The sequence below is a fragment of the Entelurus aequoreus genome, linkage group LG03 (assembly GCF_033978785.1).
Source record: "Entelurus aequoreus isolate RoL-2023_Sb linkage group LG03, RoL_Eaeq_v1.1, whole genome shotgun sequence".
Lineage (NCBI taxonomy): Eukaryota > Metazoa > Chordata > Actinopteri > Syngnathiformes > Syngnathidae > Entelurus > Entelurus aequoreus.
The window spans coordinates 63839901-63854765 of NC_084733.1; the positions used below are offsets into that span (position 1 = coordinate 63839901).

The 14865-nt window shown below is 40.8% G+C and overlaps 1 protein-coding gene across 2 annotated transcripts in view; it reads left to right on the forward strand.

Annotated features, from left to right (window-relative positions):
* The window catches only part of LOC133646714 (attractin-like), a 194973-nt gene that overhangs the window by 12685 nt on the left and 167423 nt on the right, over positions 1 to 14865 (forward strand). For both annotated transcript variants that reach the window (XM_062042411.1, XM_062042410.1), the window contains exons 2-4: positions 9359 to 9442; positions 12114 to 12227; positions 12291 to 12419. In XM_062042411.1, the coding sequence (XP_061898395.1) occupies positions 9359 to 9442; positions 12114 to 12227; positions 12291 to 12419 (327 nt within the window). The remainder of the gene's footprint in view (positions 1 to 9358; positions 9443 to 12113; positions 12228 to 12290; positions 12420 to 14865) is intronic.

Sequence of the window (14865 nt, forward strand, 5' to 3'; positions counted from 1 at the left end):
GCGGGCGTCGGCGGTCGAAAGTGTGGCTTTACTTTACAAAAAAAAATGAAATAACCGCGAAATAACAGAGCTCCATGTCCATCAAGAAACGAGTGGAGAGAGAGCTGCAGATGTACCAGGACGTTCCACCGATACTTATGTCTGACGACCCTGCTGCATGGTGGTGGTCCGGTGGAACCAACAAAAGACTTATCCTTTGCTGTCATATCTCGCTTTCTCCTATTTATGCGTTCAAGCTTCTTCCACACCCAGCGAACGTGTATTTTCCACAGCAGGAGACACTATCTGTCCAGAACGCTCACGCATCCTGCCTGAGAAGGCGGATATGGTCATTTTCCTAAATGAAAACTGTCTCTGATTTTATACTGTACCTGCTGCTAATCTGGACTGGGTTTTGCAAGTTGTTTCTTATTGTTTATTTGCTTTTCTGCACCAGGTTAGCCCATCAGTGGTAGCACGGTAACATTTTTAAGTACCTGCAGCATCATACACTTGTGTGTGTAAATGTGTTTTCATGAGGTTTCCTGCAGCATCATACACTTGTGTGTGTAAATGTGTTTTCATGAGGTTTCCTGCAGCATCATACACTTGTGTGTAAATGTGTTTTCATGAGGTTTCCTGCAGCATCATACACTTGTGTGTGTAAATGTGTTTTCATGAGGTTTCCTGCAGCATCATACACTTATGTGTAAATGTGTTTTCATGAGGTTTCCTGCAGCATCATACACTTATGTGTAAATGTGTTTTCATGAGGTTTTCAAAAATAAAGCTCTCTTGAGGAAAGTGTACCCCTGGGAAAATGTATTCATAATTTATAATATTTATATTCAAGTTCATAGATTTGATATTTATGTTCTAGTTGAAAACAGCCCTGTGAGGAATTTATAGTAAAGTTCATAAAAAGTTAATAGAATTAAAATTGATGGGGAATGTCAGACTATTTCATTCAGAAAGACTGTAGGTTAGCTAGCTCATTTAAAATATCCTAAACTTTTTTTTGACCCTGCCTCTTAAAAGAATCGGAACCGAGAATCGTCAGGAATCGGAATCGAAACAAAGAATCGGATTTGGAATCGTTCGAATTCAAACGATACCCAACCCTAGATATAGATGACTATTTCGTGACTATTAAAAACATCAGAAAACTGTCGTCGTATAGATGATCTTTGACTAACAGTGGATCCTTAAAGGCCTACTGAAACCCACTACTACCGACCACGCAGTCTGATAATTTATATATCAATGATGAAATCTTAACATTGCAACACGTGCCAATACGGCCGGGTTAACTTATAAAGTGCAATTTTAAATTTCCCGCTAAACTTCCGGTTGGAAACGTCTATGTATGATGACGTATGCGCGTGACGTCACGACGGCAACGGAAGTATTCATACCCAATGTGTCACCATACTGCTCTGTTTTCATCGAACAATTCCACAGTATTCTGGACATCTGTGTTGGTGAATCTTTTGCAATTTGTTTAATGAACAATGGAGATTGCAAAGAAGAAAGTTGTAGGTGGGATCGGTGTATTAGCGGCTGGCTGTAGCAACACAACAAGGAGGACTTACTTGGATAGCAGACGCGCTAGCGGATGCTAGCCGCCAACAGCATCTGTGACCGGGTGAAGTCCTTCGTCGCGCCATCGATCGCTGGAACGCAGGTGAGCACGGGTGGTGATGAGCAGATGAGGGCTGGCTGGCGTAGGTGGAGCGCTAATGTTTTATCATAGCTCTGTGAGGTCCAGTTGCTAAGTTGCTAAGTTAGCTTCAGCGTCGTTAGCAACAGCATTGTTAAGCTTTGCCAGGCTGAGAATTATTAACCGTGTAGTTACATGTACACGGTTTAATAGTATTGTTGATCTTTTGTCTATCCTTCCACTCAGGGATTTATTTATTTTGTTTCTATCTGCATTTGAGCCAGATGCTATCACGTTAGCTCAGTAGCTAAAGAGCTTCGCCGATGTATTGTCGTGGAGATAAAAGTCACTGTGAATGTCCATTTCACGTTCTCGACTCTCATTTTCAAGAGGATATAGTATCCGAGGTGGTTTGAAATACAAATCCGTGATCCACAATAGAAAAAGGAGAGTGTGTGGAATCCAATGAGACCTTGTACCTAAGTTACGGTCAGAGCGAAAAAAGATACACTCTGCACTGCCTCTCTAGTCCGTCACTCTAAGGCGTGGCGAAGTTGGTAGAGTGGCTGTGCCAGCAATCGGAGGGTTGCTGGTTACTGGGGTTCAATCCCCACCTTCTACCATCCTAGTCACGTCCGTTGTGTCCTTGGGCAAGACACTTCAACCTTGCTCCTGATGGGTGCTGGTAGCGCCTTGCATGGCAGCTCCCTCCATCAGTGTGTGAATGTGTGTGTGAATGGGTTAATGTGGAAATACTGTCAAAGCGCTTTGAGTACCTTGAAGGTAGAAAAGCGCTATACAAGTATAACCCATTTATCATTTATCATTATCCTCGCTCAAATTAATGGGGTAATCGTCGCTTTCTCGGTCCGAATCTCTCTCTCTCCATTGTAAACAACGGGGAATTGTGAAGAATCCTACCTCCTGTGACGTCACGCTACATCCGGCATAGGCAAGGCTTTTTTTAATCAGCGACCAAAAGTTGCAACTTTATCGTCGATGTTCTCTACTAAATCCTTTCAGCAAAAATATGGCAATATCGCGTAATGATCAAGTATGAGACATAGAATGGATCTGCTATCCCCGTTTAAATAAAAAAAAATTCATTTCAGTAGGCCTTTAAAAACAGCAGAACACTGTTATATACAAAACCCAAAACCAGTGAAATTGGCATGTTGTGTAAATGGTAAAAACAGAATACAATGATTTGTAAATCCTTTTCAACCTATATTCAATTGAATAGACTGCAAAGACAAGATACTTAACGTTCGAACTGGAAAACTTTATTTTTTTCAAATATTAGCTCATTTGGAATTTGATGCCTGCAACATGTTGCAGAAAAGCTGGCACAAGTGACCAAAAAAACTGAGAAAGTTAAGGAATGCTCATCAAACACTTATTTGGAACATTCCACAGGTGAACAGGCTATTTGGGAACAGGTGGGTGCCATGATTGGGTATAAAAGCAGCTTCCATGAAATGCTCAGTCATTCCAAAACAAAGGTCACCACTTTGTGAACAAATGCGTGAGCAAGTTGTCCAACAGTTTAAGAACAACATTTCTCAATCAGCTATTGCAAGGAATTTAGGGATTTCACTATCTACGGTCCGTAATATCATCAAAAGGTTCAGAGAATCTGGAGAAATCACTGCACGTAAGCGATGATATTACGGACCTTCAATCCCTCAGGCGGTACTGCATCAAAAAGCGACATCAGTGTGTAAAGGTTATCACCACATGGGCTTCAGAAAACCACTGTCAGTAACTACTACTGGGCCTACTCAGTGGCCTAGTGTTTAGAGTGAGATCGGTAGGTTGTGAGTTCAAACCCCGGCCGAGTCATACCAAAGACTATAAAAATGGGACCCATTACCTCCCGGCTTGGCACTCAGCATCAAGGGTTGGAATTGGGGGTTAAATCACCAAAAATGATTCCCGGGAGCGGCCACCGCTGCTGCCCACTGCTCCCCTCACCTCTCAGGGGGTGAACAAGGGGATGGGTCAAATGCAGAGGACACATTTCACCACACCTAGTGTGTGTGTGACAATCATTGGTACTTTAAAGGCCTACTGAAATGAATTTTTTTTATTTAAACGGGGATAGCAGATCTATTCTATGTGTCATACTTGATCATTTCGCGATATTGCCATATTTTTGCTGAAAGGATTTAGTATAGAACAACGACGATAAAGATTGCAACTTTTGGTATCTGATAAAAAAAAGGCTTGCACCTACCGGAAGTAGCGTGACGTAGTCAGTTGAACATATACGCAAAGTTCCCTATTGTTTACAATGATGGCCGCATGAAGTGAGAGAGATTCGGACCGAGAAAGCGACAATTTCCCCATTAATTTGAGCGAGGATGAAAGATTTGTGGATGAGTAAAGTGCAAGTGAAGGACTAGTGGGGAGTTGAAGCTATTCAGATAGGGAAGATGCTGTGAGAGCCGGGGGTGACCTGATATTCAGCTGGGAATGACTACAACAGTAAATAAACACAATACATATATATACTCTATTAGCCACAACACAACCAGGCTTATATTTAATATGCCACAAATTAATCCTGCATAAAAACACCTGCGTGTTTGTTATGCTAGCTCCTAGCTCCTCTGCTAGCTCCTAGCTCCATAGAACACGCCAATACAATTCAAACACCTGATCAACACACACAATCACTCAGCCCAAAAGACCGTTTACCTAACCCAAGGTTCATAAAGCTTATATATTTTTAAAAAGTTACGTACGTGACGCGCACATACGGTCAAGTTATCGAATGTTTAGCAGCCAAGGCTGCATACTCACGGTACCTGATATTCAGCTGGGAATGACTACAACAGTAAATAAACACAAGACATATATATACTCTATTAGCCACAACACAACCAGGCTTATATTTAATATGCCACAAATTAATCCTGCATAATAACACCTGCGTGTTTGTTATGCTAGCTCCTAGCTCCTCTGCTAGCTCCTAGCTCCATAGAACACGCCAATACAATTCAAACACCCGATCAACACACACAATCACTCAGCCCAAAAGACCGTTCACCTAACCCAAGGTTCATAAAGCTTATATATTTTTAAAAAGTTACGTACGTGACGCGCACGTACGGTACGGTACGTGTTATGCTAGCTCCTAGCTCCTCTGCTAGCTCCTAGCTCCATAGAACACGCCAATACAATTCAAACACATGATCAACACACACAATCACTCAGCCCAAAAGACCGTTCACCTAACCCAAGGTTCATAAAGCTTATATATTTTAAAAAAGTTACGTACATACGCAAAAAAAAGCCAAAGCTGCATACTCACAGTAGCACGTCTGCGTCTTTGTCATCCAAATCAAAGTAATCCTGGTAAGAGTCTGTGTTGTCCCAGTTCTCTACAGGCGTCTGTGTATCCAAATCAAAAGTCCTCCTGGTTAGAGTCTCTGTTATCCGAGTTCTTCCATCTTGACTGCATCTTTCGGGAATGTAAACAAAGAAGCGCCGGCTGTGTACTGTTGTGGCTGACTACGTTCGAAAAATACGTCCATTTCGCACCGACAACTTTCTTCTTTGCTTGCTCGGCTTCCTTCTCCATAATGCAATGAACATGATTGAAACAGATTCACGAACACAGATGTCCAGAATACTGTGGAATTATGAAATGAAAACAGAGCTTTTTCGTATCGGCTTCAATGTGGAAGGCATACCCGTGTTCGTCGGGCTACGTCACACGCATACGTCATCCTCAGAGGCGTTTCGAACCGGAAGTTTAGCGGCAAATTTAAAATGTCACTTTATAAGTTAACCCGGCCGTATTGGCATGTGTTATAATGTTAAGATTTCATCATTGATATATAAACTATCAGACTGCGTGTTCGGTAGTAGTGGGTTTCAGTAGGCCTTTAACTTTAACTACAGTTCAACGCTACATCTGTAAGTGCAAGTTAAAATGTTACTATGCAAAGCCAAAGCCATTCTTCAACAACACCCAGAAACGCCGCCGACTTCACTGGGCCCGAGTTCATCTAAGATGGACTGATGCAAATTGGAAAAGTGTTCTGTAGTCTGAGGAGTCCACATTTCAAAATGTTTTTGGAAACTGGACTTTGTGTCCTCTGGACCAAAGAGGAAAAGAACCATCCGGATTGTTCTAGGCACAAAGTTCAAGAGCCAGCATCTGTGATGTATGGGGGTGTATTAGTGCCCAAGGCATGGGTAACTTACACATCTGTGAAGGCACCATTAATGCTGAAAGGTACATACAGGTTTTGGAGCAACATATGTTGCCATCCAAGCAACATTATCATGGACGCCCCTGCTTATTTCAGCAAGACAATGCCAAGCCACATGTTACAACAGCGTGACTTCATAGTAAAAGAGTGCGGGTACTAGATTGGCCTGCCTATAGTCCAGACCTGTCTCCCATTGAAAATGTGTGGCGCATTATGAAGCCTAAAATACCACAACGGAGACCCCGGACATCAAGCAAGAATGGGAAAGAATTCCTCCTGAAAAGCTTCAAAAATTGGTCTCCTCAGTTCCCAAACGTTTACTGATTGTTGTCAAAAGGAAAGGCCATGTAACACAGTGGTAAAAATGCCCCTGTGCCAACTTTTTTGCAATGTGTTGCTGCCATTAAATTCCAAGTTAATGATTATTTGCAAAAAAAAAGTAAGTTTCTCAGTTCGAACATTAAATATCTTGTCTTTGCAGTCTATTCAATTGAATATAAGTTGAAAAGGATTTGCAAATCATTGTATTCTGTTTTTATTTACGAATTACACAACGTGCCAACTTCACTGGATTTAGGTTTTGTAGATGATCTTTGACTAACATTGGATCCTTAAAAACAGTAGATTACTGTTGTCAGCAGAATATTGTCATATAGAAGATCTTTGACTAACAGTGGTTTCTTAAAAACAGCAGAACACTGTTGTCATATAGAAGGTTTTTGACTAACAGTGGATCCTTAAAAACAGCAGAACATTGTCATATAGAAGATCTTTGACCAACAGTGTATCCTTACAAACAGCAGAATACTGTTGTTGTATAGATTAGCTTTGACTAACAGTGGATCCTTAAAAACAGCAGAACACTGTTGGTATATAGATAATCTTTGACTAACAGTGGATCCTTAAAACAGCAGAAACTCTTGTTTATTTAGATGATCTTTGACTAGCAGGAAGTCATTAAAAACAGCAGAGCACTGCTGTCCTATTGATGAGCAGTCAGTTCTCAAAAACGGCAGAGCAGTCCTGTTATTTGACGATCATTGTAGAGTTTTTGCAGTAAATACCTAAAAACTCAGTAAAGCTCTTGTTTTTTTTTAGAGGATCTTTTACCAGGAGTAAATACATAAAAAAACAGTTGTAAGTTCTTGTGATATAGAGGATCTTTGGCTAGCTAGCACTCGGTCCTGAAAAACAGCATAGGGCTCCTGTAGAATAGAGGATCTTTGAGGAGTGTTTTTGCTGTTAATCCTTATTTAGATCTATGACATTAGTATGTTCTAAAAGCAGACAAAGCACCGTTGTCATATAGATGATCTTTGATTATAAAACAGCAGAGCACTCCTGTCGTATAGAGTAAACTGTGGTTTGCCAAAGAACCCCTTGATTAAATATTCCAAGACAGTGTTACTGTTCAAAATATGAAATATAGTTCTTAAATAAAAGCTCTGCCATGTTTTTACTGAAAAGACTTAGGTCTACTATGCTACTGTATTTTAACATTGTGGTGGTACTTGGAGAGCCAGGTGTTTTCTGAGTTTGCCAACCACTGGACTAGAATGCTTGCAGTAAATACTTAAAAACAGCAGGAAACTATTTTCATATAAAGGATCTTTGACTCGGAATGTGTTCTTTACAAACAGCAGGAGGATATTGGCATGAAAAGAGGATGTTTGACTTAACAAATGGTTGGTGTTGTAATGTATGACCTCATATAAATGTATGATTGTGTGCTAGGCAGCCATGTTTGTCTGGGTGGTGCACCCTCAGAGAGTTTCTTGGTTCATCTTGTTTGCTGTTTTTGTGTCCCTGAAGGATTGGAGTCGCTAGGTGACCACCGAGGCTAATGTCAACGTTCCAACGTGTGTGTAAAGCCAATCAATTATTCATCAACTCAAGCGTCTTCTGTTTTCAAACGGCCAGCGTCTGAGTCCAACAATCAACACGCCACACGGTGTCAAGTTCCGCCCCTTTTGGGTACCCTCCGCTGGGCTGCCAAAAAGTGGCGCTGAACAGGCTGACTACAGAAGGTTCTTGAAACTTGTAGACCTTGTGGACCTCAGTCCATTAGTGAGTTGTAGCTATCGCCATTCTCCAGGTTTGTCAGAGGACTGTCAAGTTATTTTCGGACCTTGTTAATAAAAACCTGTGTTGTTTTGCAGCATGTTTACAGCCTCTTGTTGCGCAACCATTCACCTGACTATTATGATGATGACCATAAAGAGGATTACAACTTAGTGCTTTGAGTTAGCAAGTATACAGTTAGCATGTGGCATCCTCTTGAAGTGCCCTCGCCTACTTGTTGCTGTGCTGTAGCTTAAAGTTGTTTCTGTTGTGTTTGTTAGCGCTCTTAGACTCCCTTGTCTTGCCTGTTTACATTCCTTCCGCTGAAAGCGAACTTGCTTTCAGGCTAACAGGCAGCTAACATTAATTTCCTAAAGGGGTGACGTTCTCTAAAAAGTTATCAGGAAGCTAACATTCTTTACCAGTGATCTAACAGTAAGCTATCACTTACAGCATTTTCTGGACTATAGAGCACACCAGTATATGAGCCACACCCACTAAATTTGAGAAAAAAAACCTATGTTTCCATATATTAGCCGCGCCAGACTATAAGACGCAGGCATATACGTTGTGAAATGAGTTATTTACACAGAAATGTTTCGTAAATGTTTATTTATGTACTTTAATTGTAACACGGCAGTAAATTGGCTGATCAAACAAAACAGAAGTCATGGTCATGGACCCACCCGCAAGCTAGCTCTCCAATCAGCTAAACAGACTCAATAACTCCACGGTGACGTTTTGGTGAATTTACAAAACGGAAAAACAATACAAAAAAATGCCATTATAAGTTAATATTGCTAAAACAGACACCTGTAGACGAGTTAACATATTAGCTAATACTAACGACGTTAGTTTCATTACATTACGATAGCGCGTACAAATATGCATGAAAACACTCCTACACACATCACACACGAGACGGTTTTCAACTGAGACTTACAAATGTTGCTTGGAGTGATAAATGAAGAATCCTTTCGAGCAGAAATGTTATGGACGGTTTAACGTCCGGTCTTAGGCATTAAAACAGGAAGTACGCAATACCGACAGTGAGCGAATTTGTCCAAAAGATGACGCCATTTTACAAACAATAACATGTAATTTCAGTCTTTTGCTTGGGTTTAATGCAGACTATTTAACACAAAACATGTTGGGCATTAGCGTAAAAAAATCCATTAATTGTCCGCATCGTTTTATAAGCCGCATTGTTCAAACTGTAGGGAAAAGTAGCGGCTTATAGTCTGTAATTTACTGTAATTATAAAATATGTAGGCCGGTAACATAGAGATAACATTCTTTTCTAGTGAGCTAGCTATCTGTCATAGAGTTAAACAAAGCTAACATACTCTTCCAGTGAGCTAACAGGAAGCTAGCACGTTAAAGGTGTTCCAAATTCATGTTACACTGATCATGTTTTTGCCTTCCTCTCGTCCAGACTAACGGCGCCCTCTGGCATCCTGTCCGATGGACCTGGAAACTACAAATACAAGACCAAGTGCACGTGGCTCATCGAAGGACAGTAAGTTGGAGAAGTTGCCAGTTTGTGGTCGCCAGTTGTCGCCGGAGCTCCACCCATTAGTTGATTCTTTCTCACCTGTTTCCTTACAAGACTTAGCAGATCCTCTGTGTACAATGAATGTCTGACATCTTGCCCACAACTTGGTCTGTGGATGTTGTCATTCATCAGGTCGTTGTGTTCTCAGGGCCTTCAATAGATCACTGCACTGTTGGTTTGTCTGAGAAGATGTTTGGTCTCTCATCTGAGCAGTCTTCATCAGTTCATGATCATAGACTTGGATTGGTTACATCTAGTCTTAGACTTAGATTGGTCACATCTAGTCTTAGACTTAGATTGGTCACCTCTAGTCTGAGACGTAGATTGGTTACATCTAGTCTTAGACGTAGATTGGTCACATTTAGTCTTAAACTTAGATTGGTCACATCTAGTCTTAGACTTGGATTGGTCACATCTAGTCTTAGACTTAGATTGGTTACATCTAGTCTTAGACGTAGATTGGTCACATCTAGTCTTAAACTTAGATTAGTTACATCTAGTCTTAGACGTAGATTGGTCACATCTAGTCTTAAACTTAGATTAGTTACATCTAGTCTTAGACGTAGATTGGTCACATCTAGTCTTAGACTTAGATTGGTCACATCTAGTCTTAAACTTAGATTGGTCACATCTAGTCTTAGACTTAGATTGGTCACATCTAGTCTTAAACTTAGATTGGTCACATCTAGCCTTAAACTTGGATTGGTCACATCTAGTCTTTGACTTAGATTGGTTACATCTAGTCTTAGACGTAGATTGGTCACATCTAGTCTTAAACTTAGATTGGTCACATCTAGTCTTAGACTTGGAGTGGTCACATCTAGTCTTCGACTTAGATTGGTCACATCTAGTCTTAGACGTAGATTGGTCACATCTAGTCTTAGACGTAGATTGGTCACATCTAGTCTTAGACGTAGATTGGTCACATCTAGTCTTAGACGTAGATTGGTCACATCTAGTCTTAGACGTAGATTGGTCACATCTAGTCTTAAACTTAGATTGGTCACATCTAGTCTTAGACTTAGATTGGTCACATCTAGTCTTAAACTTAGATTGGTCACATCTAGCCTTAAACTTGGATTGGTCACATCTAGTCTTTGACTTAGATTGGTTACATCTAGTCTTAGACGTAGATTGGTCACATCTAGTCTTAAACTTAGATTGGTCACATCTAGTCTTAGACTTGGATTGGTCACATCTAGTCTTCGACTTAGATTGGTCACATCTATTCTTAGACGTAGATTGGTCACATCTAGTCTTAGACGTAGATTGGTCACATCTAGTCTTAGATGTAGATTGGTCACATCTAGTCTTAGACGTAGATTGGTCACATCTAGTCTAAGACGTAGATTGGTCACATCTAGTCTTAGACGTAGATTGGTCACATCTAGTCTTAGACGTAGATTGGTCACATCTAGTCTTAGACTTGGATTGGTCACATCTAGTCTTAGACTTAGATTGGTCACATCTAGTCTAGTAGCTGGTGCCGACATCCCAACTAATTATACTCCAACACAAGGAGGCATGCAAAAGAGCAATCCTTCTGTCAATGCCAATTACCTTCTTTTTTGCGAGCTAACAGGAAGTTAGCACACTCTTATTATGCGCTAGCAGAAAGATCATCTATTTTAAGGGCGCCAATAGGAAGCTATCATACTCTTCCAAAACCAAAAACTTTTCTTGGTAGCTTACTCAAAGCTAACATCCTTTTCTAGTAGGTCACACAAACATATCATCTTTTTTGGATTACCAGGACGCTAACATACTTTTCTAACTTGGCTCTTATAGAAGTGATAAAGGTTGGGTTTTCTCTATACTGTGGTAATGCAAACTCGCTGGGCTTGTGGTGGCGGATCTCCGCTCACTTGCTCAGTGATTACTTTTGCGAATGCTTGTATTTGATAATGACATAAATGCATGAGACAAGATACATCTCTTTTTCACTTTTAATATCTACTTGCTAAATACAGCAACAAACAAAAGTTGCTAAACACGTCTGAGTTATGCCACACCTACAGTTACACCACACTGCCATTGCAATTTGTTTACGAGCGTAGACGGACCGGAAGCGCTTAATCCTAATTTGTGACAAATTTCTGACTCTAAGTAAATATACGAAAAACAGGGACTTTTTTTTTAAACAGAAGCTGTTTTTCTTTGTCACAAAGTTAGAGAATTGGAGCTAATTGGGGCGGTATAGCTCGGTTGGTAGAGTGGGCGTGCCAGCAAATTGAGGGTTCCAGGTTCGATCCCTGCTTCTGCCAACCTAGTCACTGCTGTTGTCCTTGGGCAAGACACTTTACCCACCTGCTCCCAGTGCCACCCTCACTGGTTTAAAATGTAACTTAGATATTGGGTTTCACAATGTAAAGCGCTTTGAGTCACTAGAGAAAAGCGCTATATAAATATAATTCACTTCACTTCATACTAACAGGATGCTAGCACGTGAACACAAAGTTAACATATTATGTTAGCTAACTTACAGCTAGCAAACAGTTGATATCCCAGATCTATTTCCCATCTGCTTTTATCTCCTTTGATAAAGTAACCTTAGAACTTTAATAGCAAGGTTTGTAGTTCATGTTAACGTAAGCTAATGTCATCAAGCTAACTATTAGTCGTCTGTGTCTTCCAGGCCAAATTCCATCCTTCGCCTGCGCTTCAATCACTTTGCCACAGAGTGCAGCTGGGACCACCTCTACGTCTATGACGGAGACTCCATATATGCCCCGCTGCTGGCTGCCTTCAGGTACTTCCTCCATTGGTGTGCGTCATTTAAAAACAACATGCTAACAGTAAGTTTTTGTCGCAGCGGTCTGATCATTCCTGAGAGCTACGGGAACGAAACGGTACCCGAGGTGGTGTCGCAGTCCGGATACGCTTTGCTGCACTTTTTTAGCGACGCCGCCTACAACCTGACTGGACTCAACATCTCATACAGGTATTCATGCTATGAACATTAGAGATACCAGTTGTCTCTGGGCTAAGTCGTGAGCAAAGATCGTGAGTTAGTTAAGTTGGATGCGCCCAAAACATCCTTTCTTACTCGCTAGCGGTAGCTCTCAATAGCGAGAGACGGACATACGTTTGTTTTCCAGCCATTAGAACGGAGAACGTGAGTGTGAAGGAAGAAACAGTTGGAGTGTAATCTGCACCATACTGAAGCAGAATGAGTAAATACCACTAGCCAAGGGCATTAAAATAATATTTCAATGGCGGACATGTATGTATGAAAATATCAAGATGTTTCAGCTCAAAGGAGATCAATCAATCAATGTTTATTTATATAGCCCTAAATCACAAGTCTCAAAGGGCTGTGATACCATAGAAATCCGCTCTCCAAGGGAAACACTGTACATTATTATTTACATTACCGTATTTTCCGCACCATAAGCCGCCCCGTGTTATTAGCCGCACTTTCAATGAATGGCATATTTCAAAACTTTGTTTACCTATTAGCCGCCCCGTGTTATTAGCCGCACCTACGCTGCGCTAAAGGGAATGTCAAAAAAACAGTCAAATAGGTCAGTCAAACTTTAATAATATATTACAAACCAGCGTTCTAACAACTCTGTTCACTCCCAAAATGTAATGTGCAAATGTGCAATCACAAAAATAGTAACACTCAAAATAGTGCAGAGCAATAGCAACATCAATAACTCAACGTTGCTCGAACGTTAATGTCACACAACACACAAAATAAACATTTAATGCTCACGTTATGAAGTTATTACTCATCCACAAATCCCTCGAATTCTTCTTCTTCTTCGGTGTGCTTCACTTGTTTTTTGACACCATCTGTGATGTGGACGCGCATGTAGTCGTAGATCAACAGGGACGGAGCTGCGTGAAAAAAGTCACCCGGTCTCTTCGCTCATCTTTTCTTCATCCATCCATCCCTTCGAGTTAGCTTTTATGATGACGCCGGCTGAAAAGTTCTCTTTTGGCAAGGTCTTCCTTTTGAATATCACCATGGGTGGAAGTTTCTGGCCGTTAGCATGGCAAGCTAACGGATATGCACCGTACGTGCTCCCGTTGTATCCACAGTGCGGTTCACAGGAATATCAAAAGTCAGTGGAACCTTGTACGCGTGTCTCTTAGTAGGAGCCATTTTGTGGTCTTTACAGAAACACACAAATGAAATTAAACGTAATATCCGCGCGCTTCTTCTTCTACGGGGGCGGGTGCTCACCTTGGCGGTTGCTTACAGTAGAAGAAGAAGCGCTTCCTCTTCTATGGGGGCGGTTGCTTACCGTAGAAGAAGAAGCGCTTCCTCTTCTACGGGGAAAAAAGATGGCGGCTGTTTACCGTAGTTGCGAGACCTAAACTTTATGAAAATAAATATTAATATTAATCCATATATAAAGTGCACCGGGTTATTAGCCGCACTGTCAGCTTTTGAGAAAATTTGTGGTTTTTAGGTGCGGCTTATGGTGCGGAAAATACGGTAACTATTAAAAGGTTCCTATCCTGGCATGTAGTCATGAGCTTTGGGTTGTGACCGAAAGGACAACATCCTCGGTAAGTGGCTGGAGAGAGGGAAGTTTGGACTTGTCTGCTTAGTCTGCTGCCCCCGCGACCCCACATCGAATAAGCAAAAGAAGATGGATGGATTCTATGGTAGTTGTTGGTAATACGTTCCATTGTGTTGTTTTTTGTTTCTTCTAAAAATGTGTTTTTTGTTTTTAGAAGGCATTTGACATGGTAAAATTGTGATGCTTTGCGGGCTAAGCACTAATTGAATAGGATTATGTCCATGGGAGACCTTAACTTGAGATACGAGTGTTTTGAGTTACGAGCTAATTGAGCTTGTATACTTGTACTAGGGTTGTCACAATACTGACATCCATACACATACTCAAATATTCAATACTTGTCAATACCGTTTTCCATACGATAGAGATGAAAACAATTCAATAGATTAATTTTGTTAACAAGAAATAAGGCAAAAAAACGATGTAACAATTAACAAGACAAAAGGTTCAATAATGAAAAAGAGTTCAAAATAAACTAAGAAAAAGTGTGAAAAGAATAGGGAATTTGTGATGATACGTTTCAGATTATCAAAGATATGGCAAACATTTGAACAATATTGTTTTATTATAATCAGTCCAACAAAATAACACATCATCCAATTCCAATTTCAGCCCAGCAACACTCTGAATAGCAATGAACACCAATTGATCCAAGGGAGCCAAACAAAAATGAATGTATCAATATGAATAAGAATTCCAACATAACAGTGATTAAAAACATGAAAAAAACAAAAAATCAAATGATCCCTAGTGTGTGAATGTGAGTGTGAATGTTGTCTGTTTATCTGTGTTGGCCCTGTGATGAGGTGGCGACTTGTCCAGGGTGTACCCCGCCTTCCGCCCGAATGCAGC